The sequence below is a fragment of the Lampetra fluviatilis genome, chromosome 23, assembly GCF_964198595.1.
Source record: "Lampetra fluviatilis chromosome 23, kcLamFluv1.1, whole genome shotgun sequence".
NCBI classification, from domain to species: domain Eukaryota; kingdom Metazoa; phylum Chordata; class Hyperoartia; order Petromyzontiformes; family Petromyzontidae; genus Lampetra; species Lampetra fluviatilis.
In genome coordinates, this window is record NC_136297.1 from 6,592,356 (window position 1) to 6,606,500 (window position 14,145).

The window sequence follows — 14,145 nt, forward strand, 5'->3', positions numbered from 1 at the left end:
GTGTCTGTGGTGAGACTCATAGGGGCAGACTAAGGTAGTGTTAGGAGCCTTGGGGTGCAGAGTCTGTGGTGAGACTCATAGGGGCAGACTAAGGTGGTGTTAGGAGCATTGGGGTTCAGAGTCTGTGGTGAGACTCATAGGGGCAGACTAAGGTGGTGTTAGGAGCATTGGGGTCAGAGTCTGTGGTGAGACTCATAGGGGCAGACTAAGGTGGTGTTAGGAGCATTGGGGTTCAGAGTCTGTGGTGAGACTCATAGGGGCAGACTAAGGTGGTGTTAGGAGCCTTGGGGTGCAGAGTCTGTGGTGAGACTCATAGGGGCAGACTAAGGTGGTGTTAGGAGCATTGGGGTTCAGAGTCTGTGGTGAGACTCATAGGGGCAGACTAAGGTGGTGTTAGGAGCATTGGGGTCAGAGTCTGTGGTGAGACTCATAGGGGCAGACTAAGGTGGTGTTAGGAGCTTTGGGGTTCAGTGTCTGTGGTGAGACTCATAGGGGCAGACTAAGGTGGTGTTAGGAGCCTTGGGGTTCAGTGTCTGTGGTGAGACTCATAGGGGCAGACTCAGGTCGTGTTAGGAGCCTTGGGGTTGAGTGTCTGTGGTGAGCTTCATATGGGCAGACTAAGGTGGTGTTAGGAGTCTTGGCGTTCAGTGTCTGTGGTGAGACTCATCGGGGCAGACTAAGGTGGTGTTAGGAGCATTGGGGTCAGAGTCTGTGGTGAGACTCATAGGGGCAGACTAAGGTGGTGTTAGGAGCCTTGGGGTTCAGAGTCTGTGGTGAGTCTCATAGGGGCAGACTAAGGTCGTGTTAGGAGCCTTGGGGGTCAGTGTGTGGTGAGGCTCATAGGTCGTATAAGGAGCCTTGGGGTTCAGAGTCTGCAGTGAGGCTCATAGGGGCAGACTAAGGTGGTGTTAGGAGCCTTGGAGTCAGAGTCTGTGGTGAGGCTCATAGGGGCAGACTAAGGTCGTGTTAGGAGCCTTGGAGTTCAGTGTCTGAGGTGAGCTTCATAGGGGCAGACTCAGGTCGTGTTAGGAGCCTTGGTATTGAGTGTCTGTGGTGAGACTCACCAGTGACGAATGATATCTGAACCAGTCCTGGGTACTCCTCACCCCTCCACGAATCTGCATTGACTAACGTGGTGAAGTATGGTCAAACAATCTATACAACGGACACTATGTATTGAGGTTTTCATCAGAAACCCAGTCTCACACACACACACAAACTCACACGCAAGTGATAGATATAATAAACAGCACAAAGTCAAAAGCCCGTATAAACTACATAGATTGTTGGGGAAACCTATATAGGTCGGTATTACACCAATACCAATAACCACCATTCACCACCACGGCGCCTGTGTCACGCCAGTTGCACCATGAGGCCACGTGCAGTGTCGAAGGCTCCCTGACAGGAGGTATCAGGACAGACCCAGGTTCTATGGTTTTTCTGGCTGAGATTACTGGTAGATGCACCAGCTATATGACCTACTGTGCTAACTTGCTGTATTTTATCCACCCGGCGCTCCACTCGTTGTTGTGAGCGTCACTCCTCTGTCCTCTGTTGTTGCCGGAGGTCGATTGCCTCCAACTGCCCAGTAGCAGCTTCCTTCACGAGCCTCCTCCATAGAGGCCGATCTTGACACCGCTGGTACCAGTCGTCGGCAAATCCACTCAGCTCCACATCCGACCGTACCGGATCAGTCCATCTCTTATCCAGCCCATGCCGTGCCCGTTTAGCCCCCTCTATGCGGCCAAACGGAAGCTGCTTGGGCATGCCGTGGCTTGTCTCCCCACCAGGCACTCATTTGAGGCTGAGTCGACCTAGGAGAGGTCCTGGACCGTTTCAGATAATCGTCACCGGTGTTGGCCGTGAGCGGGAATCGAACCCGGGTTACCGGGTTCATAGCGCAGCGCGCTAACCACTACACCACCGCTCCCCACAATATATAACAAAGACAAAGATCCCCCATATAGCCTTAACATACTGTAGGGGCAAGTGCTGTTAGCGAGCACCAAACAATATATATCACACACATACAGAACCACCCAACAACCACATAGAATCACACAAAGCGTACACACGCGGGGTAGATATTGCTGGCTGCACCCACAAAATCTCGCACACAGATTCACTCACACACACGGGATGGACATAGCAGACCCAGCACACACACAGAATCACACAGACACACATATTTACACTCTTTCTCACACGCGGGATGGACATAGCTGACCAAGCAGACACAGAATCACTCACACACACATTTGATAAATACAGCTGACAGCACACACACACACAGTCACTCTCACACAGATTCACACACACTGCATAGATTTTGCTGACAGCACACACACACACACAGTCACACAGATTCACACACACTGCATAGATTTTGCTGACAGCACACACACAGTCACACAGATTCACACACACTGCATAGATATAGCTGACACCACACACACACAGTCACACAGATTCACACACACTGCATAGGTTTCGCTGACAGCACACACACACACACAGTCACTCTCCCACAGCTTGACACTCTCACGCGCGCATACATTCGCACTGACGAGATAGACATAGCGGCCAGAGCAAGCACACACACCACACACACAGTCACGCAGATTCACACACACACACATCACAGATTCACACACACACATCACAGATTCACACACGCGCGGTCAGAGTGCATCATTCTCCGCGGTGCCGCTGGAGAGGGAATCGTGAGCTGCTGCTGCTGCTGATCATCATCATCGTCGTCGTCGCTGTCGCTGCTGCTGCTGCTGCAAGTGGAGGAGGAGGAGGAGGGATGCGCCGAGGTGGAGCAGAGACGAGCAGCAGCAACAGCAGCAGTAGCGCATAGAGGTGAGAGCGAGACGGGACGAGGCCGGCGGGGGGGGGGGTTGGCATCGCGCACGGAGTCCATCGCCACTCACTCTCATCAGCGCAAGCGGCGGCGCCAGCATTAATCCGACTCGAGCATTTTTTGTGTTTATATAACGCCAGCAGCAATCGACGCTAGCCCTTGATACAGCACTCGCATTTATGCAAACCCAATGGCTCGGTGGAATACCGGCAATTCACACAACGTTATCATCGAGACAATGCCGGCTTTGGAACAATCATCGCACAGCTGTCCACCGCTGACACGAAGGACACCCTTAGAATATAAGAGCGTGTCCATCGATAGCATTAGCTACGGGGCTAGGATTATTAATACTCGCGCCTATGCAATGCTCGCATTGATGCCGCACGCGCATTTCACGCGCAGAATTCACCGTCAGCACGAACGCGCTAATGGCATCGCAAACACAGTACCCGTCGTTAGCACATGCGCAGGATTCGTATTGAATTCAGCATTACTACTACGATATAGCAGTGGCAGTGTCCCACACAGAGCATCCATCATTAGCATTCAAACTAGCATTAATACAGTCCTAGCATTACACACGCAGCACCTGTCAACTAGCATAACATACGCGAATCGAGCACGAGCATCGATACTCGGTTGAATTCACATCTACCGTCTCCAACACTACCAATAATTTTTGCATCACCGCTTGCTTTACACCATACATCTCCATCGCTAGTATTATTAATCTAGGGGGAATTACTAGCAGCATTATTAGTAAATAGTAGTGACCCGGCCATCATCGCTAACATAATGACCAGCATCGTCGTCGTCATCATCAGCACAAAGAAGAATAGTGTAACGTCGTAATCATGACCAAAATTAGCAGCTAGCATCTTAACTAGAATGTATACCTCCGTGTCGTATATCTCACGGTAAAATTAAATGCGAGCGTGAATGCATCTTGATTAACATCGAGTGTCATTAATGCAATAGTATCCTATCAATAATATTTCCTTAGATTCATTATAACAATTTCAATGTCGTAGTTCTGAATATTACCATTTATAATACATTTAATTTCAACTCTATTCACAATTTTAATTAAAAACATGTTGTGTATTTTATATCTCTCATGTTATTCAATGCAGTAATTATAAGTGTCAGCAGTGCTTATTACAAAATACGCTGGTATAACACGGTATATTATTACAGTTCAGTATGTAATATTGAAAATTACTGTTTTCATTGGTGCATCAATTTAATGAAATAGTTTAGTATTGTCTTTATTTGTGCTTTATTACAGGAATAGGAGTGCCTGTGCACTGTATAGCAAGGCCTATCACAGGCTTTGCCTATCCTACACACTATTGCTGGTGTTGAATGTGAACTGACCTAATATATTAAGGTATTCATTTGTGTGCACATATAATGGACTTGACATGTAACATTATTTCTTATACAAAAAATTTTTTACGTAACTGTGCGTGTACTATGTTAACATTTTGATGTATATATGTTATACATTGAATGCATGAAAGGCTAACCTCACTGTGTCTTTATGTATTCAACACGGTGGGCATTGCACTGCAGGAGAGCATAAACTGACACATTGTGCGAAAATATCGAGTCTCATACATCCATCTCCCAATGCGTGTTGGCCAGTGCTCCGTCGTTGAGCTTTTAGGTACAGACCAACATACCAAGTTCCGATGGCCAGGATAGTTCGATACAAACGGAAACAACCATTCTTGTATTAATATGTGCACCCTTCTCCGTCGGTGATAATTTTGTCTGTCACAGAAGAACGATTATGCTGCTGCTGCTAGTGATGATAATGAGGGAACTAGGTTGACCCTAGTGGGAATTGAGCTCATGTTTCCACGACTTGAGATAACCCTGCTTCTTTGCCAAATGAACCCTACAGCCCATTCCGGCTGCACACTCTCTCAATACAGGACCTACTATATATGAAAGGCTTCTGACGCACGTGTTGTGTGGGGCGTGTGTGGGGAGCTGTTCACACACTGGGTGCTGAAATTTTGACTTAAAACTTTCGTGACAGCAGGAATTCATATTCTTTGGTTATTTCTGTAAAGTCACGTAGATGGAAAAAAAGTAAATAAAATAAAAACTGCGACGTTTCGATCACAACACAAGCGATCGTCTTCAGGAGGTTATCGTCTTCAGGAGGAAGATGATTGCTTGTGTTGTGATGTATTGTTATTTTTTCTATCTACGTGACTTCACCGAACGAACCAAAGAATATGGGTGCTGAAAGTTCCAACAAAGTTGTGCCGTGGTGGAACTACAAGTAGACACATAGCCCTCCGTCCAAGATTATAATATAAATCAGTTGAAGGCAACTGTTATAACCATGAAGCCCAGTAAACTTTGCCACGTTGAGCAAACATTGGCATATGGTTCGAACCGTTGGACGAATGTTGACGCAAAGCTGGTCCAACGTTCCACGTTTACTCGGCGTTTACCATTTAAGCTATCTCCCTCAAGGGGGTTCCATGGTGCTTGGTTACTCTTTTGCGAAATGACCGGTTGCAAATGCCTTTACATCAACGACTTAGTCAAATCAGTTTGTGCTGCAGTAATCTAGTTTGCCTCTGACGAAATCAACTAGAGTGCACTTGATCTCGTGAGACCTCGGAAACGAGGCACGTTTGACTGGATAATTCGTGGAGCAGCGACCACCATGCACAGCACAGGTGTTATAGGCTGCTGCGCTGTCGTTGCTGTTGCGGTCTGCAGAGCAACACGATTTATTGGACACGACTGGACTGTTCTCCCCACCCTCACCCGCCTGCGCTCACCAGCACGAAAAATGATCAAATAACACTCGCGACCTGCGTGGGGAGGCCCTTATCCAAAAGTGGATTGATCAGGAGGAGCTGTCTGTGTACTGGTTGTACCTCCTCCAATGAGGTTCTGATTTTCAGCGCGTTTGTCTATTTTACTTTCTTCCTCAGCACGTTAATTATAATGAAATAGTTTAAGGAGATTACACTCAGAATGTCTCGTAAAAAGTAGGCTTTATTAAGCAATTTAAGTCTTTATCAAACAACTTCGGGAGCAACAAGCACTATCCTTCGGTAACGAAAACCGTCTCTCTACCTAGTGTATATCCGGTCTCAAGCACGCACTACTAAACCACCGCCTGGTGACGTGTCAAACGCTCTACTCTTGGAGTTTCCCAATGTGGCCATGTGACCTAAAGGTCTTACGCCTTAGCGTGTCACGTGACAATGCTAACGATGATGATGCTGCTGTTATCTTGAACCAGCAGAAGAGACGCGAGAGGGCTGGACATGCGCAAGAGGCAATCCTCCGTTGGAGGGCTCACTGCCGCCACATCCACCACCACCACCACCGCTACCGCCACCACCACCACCACCACCACCGCCACAACTACCACCGGCACCAGAGAGGGGTCACCGGACACACGCGCAACCGCCCGTGGCAGCAGGACCGTCCATCGAGGAGCCCCCCAACAAGGAGCCACTAACACCTGCTGCTTCTGCTGGTGCTGCTGCTGCAGCTGCTCATGGTACCATCACTGCCATCGCCATCATCCACTTCATCTTCCATAGTCCATGCCGTCGTCCTGGAATTCGTGTCTATTCGCATCGCCACCATCATCGCTACCAACCAGAGATGGGGGACGATTGACAAAAAAAGTCCCGGTCTGTGCTGCTCGTTCCAAACAGTGCTTATGTTCTATTATGATATCCTCAGGATGTTATCTGGAGTGTTCGTTGAAATCCCGCTTGAATTATTGGAATGCTCCTTAACAATCCATCAGTGAACATCACTGACTACAAGCAGGGGTCCAGAATATGTACATACATGATATATTAAACTGTGCATGATAAACAAACTGCCTGATAAAAAAATAAACTGACACCTTGCACAGAGTGGAGTGGATGAATAAATAAAAACATTTCGAAGAACACACATTTTATTAATTAAATTGGAATGAATTATCAAACAAGAAAGAGATGAAGTTTCTAACATTCCGTTCCTATTGTTTTAACTCAGTTACGTCCTGCATTCTGTTGAATGACTTTCAATCATTTTCTGGAGCATTCATTAGTTCCATGTACCGTTCCCCTTCCTCGCTATCAACTTCACCATCACATCTGCTTTACCATCATCAGCCACCTTACCATCATCATGCACTTCACTGCTATCAACCGCTTTGCCACAACCACCACCACCATGGCCATCACCGCTTCACCATTAACACCCATTTCACCATCAAATATACGCACTCGTGCATGTCCTCACCGTACGGCCCCACATCTACACGTGTGTGTGTATGCGTGCACCATGCAGCCTTGCCATCCGGAACCGAGAGGAAGAGGATGTGGGGCGGCGTACATCGCGGGACACAAAACTGGAGAGCATCCCCAGCCCTGGCGAGAGGTGGGAGCCGCGGGGTTGTACTCGCTACGTAAACACACGTATGCAGACAGACAATCAGGGCCCCAGTTGCTGTTGGGTTCGTTTGACCATGAGCTGCGGGGTATATGGATAGATCAGGTTATATTGTACGGTCAAGCCTAACTCTAAACCTAACACCAATCCTATCCACTCCTGGTACAGTTATACTACATGGGGCAGGGGGTACAAAATAACCCGCGAAGATGATCCACAACATTTCTCACTTTCCCTACCGAAAACTGGTCAGTGTTTAAAGAGTTTTCCAAAATTTGGAGTCACAAACCGCAGCAATAAGGACTATTGGCAAATAGAGAAACACATTTTGCCCTGACAGATACTGGTTGGCTTCTGTAGTGTTAATTAAATACTCTCGAGGAAATTTGCATTTTGGAAAGCATTACATAACCTGTGAATATGCATATTTTTTCTTACTTATTTTCACTCGACAAGGCGATGATATAAATAGTAGCACATTTACCATTTGTTTCACAGGTTTGCCATTCAAGCCAAGCGGTTGCCCTGGCTAATACTGTGGGTGTATTAACCAAAAGTGCGCACCATCTACTTCACAGTGCAGGCGATCATCGACTTAAGTCGGTTTGACTTATGTCAATCTGCACTTACGGCAGGTCGCCAATTGCCACACCAGCGTTTATTACCCACGGTGGTCGGACTCACATTTACGCACGACACTGACTCAGGCACCGGTTCTGCGCAGTTTTTCGCTCAGTCCGTCGGCTCATCGACTCGCTCCAGTGCTAAAACTTTCTGTGAATTCTTCATGATTATTTAGCATTTTTATTGATTTCATCCTTTAAAACGGCTGATAAAAGGAACGCTTCGTGCTCTAGTGATGGTGTTGAAAAGCATATGTAGTAGAAAGGCGATTTCTGTATTCAATCCAAATAATCCAGGAATTATGAAGAATCAAGGTAAAAACCGTCATAAACACTATTATTGTACTTCATATATGATTGATTCAATATGCTATTTGTATTCGTATCAATAAAAGTTGCATATCAGACTCTCGGTCAGGAACGTAACCCCCGATTGTAGAATTGTTTCTCTAGGAAAATCTGTCTCGACTTACGCCGTTTCGAGTTACGGCACCTTTTTTTTAGGAAAGTAAACCTGACGCAGTTCCAAGGACCGCCTGTAGATCCCATGAACTTATCCAAAAAAATAATAGGCCATGTGTGCCAGCATCACGGTCCAAATTTGCAAGTTACTTAATTGGGTAAAGCCACATACAAGTGTAATGCGAGCGTAAACGGGGTTCGCTGGTGGGCTCTGGGCCAATCATACGGCCCGGGGTATTGGGGGGCGGAGCCCAGTATGGGGGCATATGAGAGGGCCCGCCGTTCACCTCGGGTCCAATCGGAAGTGAGGTGAATGGGGGTGGAGCCAGCAGGGCGCTATGGGAAGGCCGGATCTGAAGGTCCGGAAGGGGAGGAGACAGGATCACGTGGTGAAGGGGATATAGGTGGGAGCCCAGAAGGGCTCGAGGTCAGTTGGGAGAGTCACGAAGGTGGACCATATTGGGTGGCCGGAGGGAATCCGCGCCATCAGCCACGTGGCTGAAGGGGCTTCGGCACACCGTCGGCCAGTGGTGTGCAGAGTGGAGAAGCGGAAAGACTGACGAGGAAGCGCGTGCGGGGCGCGCGCGAGGAGACGCTGGTCCGCTGTCGGGACCAGCAGGGTGCGAGGAAGAAATTGAATAAAGAGCAACGGAGACCAGCAGTGTGTGACGAAGTCTTTTATTACACAAGCATTAACTACCGCGGGACAATACTTAGTGACAGCCTTGGGTGCTATAATAATGGCACAGATAGCAAATATACTGATGATTTGATTTGTCAACAGTGCTCCGTCTCCCGAGGAGGTGCGTGCCTGGGGCCGCTCGTTCGACCGGCTCATGCGCTCGGCGGCTGGACGGCGAGTCTTCCGCGAGTTCCTGCGCTCCGAATTCAGCGAGGAGAACCTGCTCTTCTGGCTGTCGTGCGAGGAGCTGACACACGAAAGCGATCCCGCTGCCATCGAGGAACGCGCCAGGAACATCTACGAAGACTACATCTCCATCCTGTCTCCCAAGGAGGTCAGAGTCCATGCCTTCTGCATTCATCTGTGTCCATCTATGCATTCCATTCCCATGCACCCGCTGAAGAAATCTGTGCGACAAAGCTTGGAGATGTTGCACATTTGGAATTACACTGAGACAGCAAGATGTAGATGGGAGCATTCAAACTTTTAAGAAAATAAAGTTGTTTGGGCAGGACAGAAAGCCTTGGAGATGAGGAAAGGGAGTGATGGAACCAGCTTGTGTGTAGGGTTAGGTGGATTAATACATTGCAGGATTGTGAGATACGGTGACGGCTTCATCAAGCAGTGGACTGATCATGGTTAATGATGATTGATCAAATAGTTCAACAATATGTTAGTCCCTAGTCCAACAGCATTCACCCAGGTAACACGCTGCATACTGTTGTTTGACAGTGGCTGCAATTATGCTCATCATTCCTTGAACACTCATCACTGCCCTGTCTGGGGTTTGCACCATTCTGCCTGCGATTAATACAGCTTCATATTCTGGCGAATTAAAGTCGGTAACCTCATGAACAACTTCATGTTCCAACATATTTCGGTGAAATATCTCCTTTGTGTGTCTAATAAACGGCAGCATCAGGTCTAATGGAGGTCAAAATCTTGACCAGTAATCGTTCCAACATCTCAGTTAAGATGATTCTACTCCATATTTTGCTGAATAAACATCCCCATCCTAGAGCATCTCCACTCTTTTTTTAATCGTTAAAGCAAACTCCACGACATGCCTACTGGATGCTGCATAATCAATTATTCAACACCTCCACATTCCATACCTTGTAATGAACACATCTACTGTACATAGTTTGTCCAAAGAAAGTGGCAACAACGATCATAAATTCATGACCATACTCTTGTTCCAAACATCATCAGCAAACTAACAACTTTTCTTCGTCGTCTGCGTTGAACATATCTTACACTGCTTGATTGATGGAGGCCATCATCTTTAATGTCAATGCTTCAACATCTGAACTTTTTTTCGGGAAAACATCTACATTATTTCTACATTTGAAGCTTTCGTGACTGCAAGGATTCATATTCTTAGATTTTTTCGGTAAAGTCACGTAGGTAAAAAATTAAAATTAATAAAAGTAAAATAAAAAATAAAATAAAAATAAAAATCACGACGTTTCGAAGGCATTATATTGTGTGCCTAATTTCAACTTCTTCTTGTGTCTTGTGCTAAATAGAAATCATCATTAAAATTATCAACCCATTAACAGCTCCATATTTAATATCTCAACCATTATATTCACCTAACAAATGCAACTATCAAACGCACTAACCCATTAACGTCGTCGCGTACAACATCTGTTGTTCCATTTACCTTACAAGAGCCATCATGAAACCCATCAGCATCCCCATGCTTAACACGCCATTCCATCCATGTAACAAAGGCTGCGTCTTCGCCCCCCCCCCCCCTCCATTGACCCATAAACATTCGTGGCGGACGTCCGTGAGATCGTATGGCATTGGGGGGCCGTGCCGCGCAGGTGAGCCTGGACTCGCGGGTGCGAGAAGTCATCAACAGAAACATGCTGGAGCCCACACCGCACACCTTCGACGACGCGCAGCTGCAAATCTACACGCTCATGCACCGGGACTCCTACCCGCGCTTTATCAACTCGGTGCTCTACAAGTCCCTCCTCAACTCCACCAGGGCCTCCTCGACCGCCGGCTCCTCCTTGTCGGAGCCGTAGTAGGCCGGCGACGGCGGGTGACGGGAGAGCGATATTTTGGCCGCGGGACGTGGGGTAGGTGCGCAGACGTGAGCTGCGTTTGTAAAAAGATGTGTGGGCAGATGGGCGTGTGTGGGGAGTCATAACAATGCTCCCTCCTCAATGCTGGAGCCTGTTTGATTTGGGGTGAATGACGCGTTCTCAGGATGAACTTTAGTGTGGGCCAGTCGCGGGGTCCAAAGATATAACAAGGGGACACCTAGTTGTTAACAAAGAGGCCTGTGGGACCTCCCCTTCTCGAGATAATGTGAGATCCTTAAAGAGTTCTGTATGCTCGGCAAATCTTTAGGCTGAGCAGGGAGAACTTTGCGTAAAAAGAAATACAAGGGCTTAACCTGAACGGGCCTTGAAGCCGGGCAGGAGGGTGTGTGTGTGTGTGTGTTTACTTCACTGTTTTTAACGATAAGCAGGGAACATTCCACAGCCCATCATCTAACCGACCATTAGACCACTCTTGAGCACAGTAATGCGGCTTGCATCTTTTTTTTTTGGGCCAAGTTGTACGGTGGCGGGGCGGTGGGTTGCTATGATTAACGAGTGTCTCCTTCTCTTCTCTGACATCGGAGTCGCTTTAAAGAAAGAAGACTTGGTCGAGGGATTTCCTCACTTTCATTTGTTGCTTCAGGAGGTTGAGTTAGAGCGATCTTTTCCACGGTGCTGAACAGTGAGACGCTTGATGGGTGGCTCAGTAAGTTGTTTCATAGCCTTTATGTGATGAGCAGTACAAGCCGAACCTAGCTGCTTGCTTGCTGCTCACGGATGTGCATGCAACTCCATGATGCTCAGTGTTTTGAAAGGTAGGGCCGGCTGAGAGGCAGCTTAAGAGAGGTAATGATTTAGGGACACGGAGTAAAAATGACATTTACACAAACGCATAAAATATGGGCATCATTGCCTTTTTGGCTTTTAGTGGTTTTTAAAATGGACTTTTTTAGACTTTGTATCTTCAGTTTGATGAGTCGGAGAGCAGATGCAGCCTCTGAGTTTCCCATAATCACCTTCTCCAGTTGACGAACATCTCTACCAACTTGGAAAATAAAATATGCATGTGCACGCCAGTACAATGCACACATATATTATATTATTAAACACACTGAGGATAAATACATTGAAGCAATCTGGAGAGAGAAATAATCTCCACAATACCACAGGGCTTGAAATGTGCCAAGCACCCTGTAGTTTTCACCAGCCTTGCTAAAATGCTGAAAGTGTGGCCGTGCTGAATCTTATGGCAGAAAAACGGCAATGAAAATGTGATAAAAAAATATATTATCTTCACTTGTACAGATATTTTAGTTTTCCTGTGAGCTGCAGTGACAGTGCTGAAGGGAGTCAAGGGCGATTTTTCTTCCCTGCCTTTCTCACCAGAAAAGCTGTGTTCTCTCTCTACAGTCTTAACGGTGTCTTCAGCAATGTTTAGGCTGCAGCACTGCTGCTGTGCAAGCCCAGGTCAGCGAGGCCTTCGTAATGTGAAGTTGAGTATTTTTTGTTTAATTCCTATCGATTTAGGCCTGAGGGCGAGACATTTCATGGTGCATAAGTGACCGGTAAAAGGCATTTTCGGTGAGCAAATGCCTTAACAAACCTTTCAATGAATCAATTTATTTAATTCCAAGGCCTAGGTGAGGGTTTCACCATGGGCGAGGTGGACAGCATGCTTTATTTATTGATTGGTTTTGGCTGAATGCATGGAAAATCTCAGTAGTAAGCCTTTCCAAGTGTATTTCCATAAGGGCCAGATTTGCATTATGTAATCTGGCCAGAGATTGTGAACGTGAGGGCTGGGGATGGGGTGAACACTTAAGTACACTTAAATTGAACGGTGCCAATATGTTGCATGCAATTTACTTGATGTTTACTAACTACGTGAAAAAAAATTCTGCGCCAGAGAAGTCTAACTTTTACGTTGTGTTGCTTCTTTTGCGCGGTAGAGTTGAGCTGACTGAAAGAACACTCTATTTTATTTACTGTAACCATTAATAAGGTTACGCTAGGCCCGCCAGCCTGTAGACCAACCAACCCCTCTCCTAGAGAAGCCAGTTTCAAAGTGCTAGACAAGATACACAGTGAGATGGCGATTCTCCTGGGGCAGTTCCCGAACGCAAGGATCTAAGGGTCTGCCGCCTGTGAGAATCACCACAATGGACGTTTCTTATCCCCGTGCCTCCATTAGCATAGCACGATCGGCATGCCACAACTCAAGATGAAAGTTGATTAAGCCAAAAAGATGGGGGGGGGGGGGGGGGGACAAAAACAACCACGAATATTCTATAAATTATCATCAAAACAAAAATACACCAAGTTATAACTGTAAACAAAACATGTTGCACATTTATTTCATTTTAAATTATGTAAATATATGTACATACAATTGCGTGTGAAAGACAACGCAAGTTTGAAATGTGTGTTGCGTTGGTCTTTTAATTTATACACCAGGGGGGTTTTTAATTGTTAATGTTTCACGAGCAATAAAAAATATATATATAGAAAAAAAGAAAAGGATTTTTGTAAATACTTTATGAACATCAAGTCCATTTCCTTCTAGGGGTAGCAAATAAGTAATCGGGACAGATTTAATTGCTATTAATTTATTTTTCAGATCAGATATGCTTTAGTTGCTGAAGCTCAAAGGTTTCACGTGCTTGAAATGCTACTTTAAGGGGAAAGCGAGTGCTGACGCAGCATCAATTTGCAAGTTGGCGTGGCTTTTTGTGACTTATTTTCAGTCTGAGATTACATTGAGATCTCTAACTGGGGCTGCAAAATAAAATATATATTTTCCTTCACGTTAAGTGTTAATTTTCTTCACCTCGTGAAAACTGTGCCAAAACATTACGTTTGGTGCCAACATCAAAATATTTGTATAAACTTTACTGCTACTTAAGTTTTTCTGCTTGTGCTGTATAGCCCCCTGATGTGTTTTTGGGTTGTACTGCATGTTGTTCGACATGATGTCGGGAAACGAAGAAACTCCCAGCACATGGAGCAATACGTCAA

General features: G+C 46.3%; 1 protein-coding gene across 3 annotated transcripts; it reads left to right on the forward strand.

The window, feature by feature from the left end:
* Positions 1 to 14: 14 nt before the first annotated feature.
* LOC144940661 (regulator of G-protein signaling 20-like) lies at positions 15 to 13,384 on the forward strand. Of its 3 annotated transcripts, none has more exons than XM_078866943.1 (5): positions 15 to 2,868; positions 6,150 to 6,413; positions 7,202 to 7,291; positions 9,173 to 9,404; positions 10,903 to 13,384. In XM_078866943.1, the coding sequence occupies exons 2-5, from the start codon at positions 6,175 to 6,177 to the stop codon at positions 11,107 to 11,109; spliced, it is 768 nt and encodes a 255-aa protein (XP_078723069.1). In that variant the 5' UTR covers positions 15 to 2,868; positions 6,150 to 6,174; the 3' UTR covers positions 11,110 to 13,384. The 3 variants fall into 3 exon arrangements, with proteins under 3 accessions (XP_078723069.1, XP_078723068.1, XP_078723070.1); XM_078866942.1 differs by having other exon boundaries at positions 6,153 to 6,413; XM_078866944.1 differs by having other exon boundaries at positions 6,153 to 6,389.
* The last annotated feature ends 761 nt before the right edge of the window (positions 13,385 to 14,145 follow it).

Excerpts from the sequence above, each read along its gene's own strand:
- LOC144940661 (XM_078866943.1), top strand. The coding sequence starts at position 6,175 with ATGCGCAAGAGGCAATCCTCCGTTGGAGGGCTCACTGCCGCCACATCC. Across the intron at positions 6,414-7,201 it reads TGCTGCTGCAGCTGCTCATG|CCTTGCCATCCGGAACCGAG; the intron begins GTACCATCACTG and ends TGCACCATGCAG. Across the intron at positions 9,405-10,902 it reads CCATCCTGTCTCCCAAGGAG|GTGAGCCTGGACTCGCGGGT; the intron begins GTCAGAGTCCAT and ends CGTGCCGCGCAG.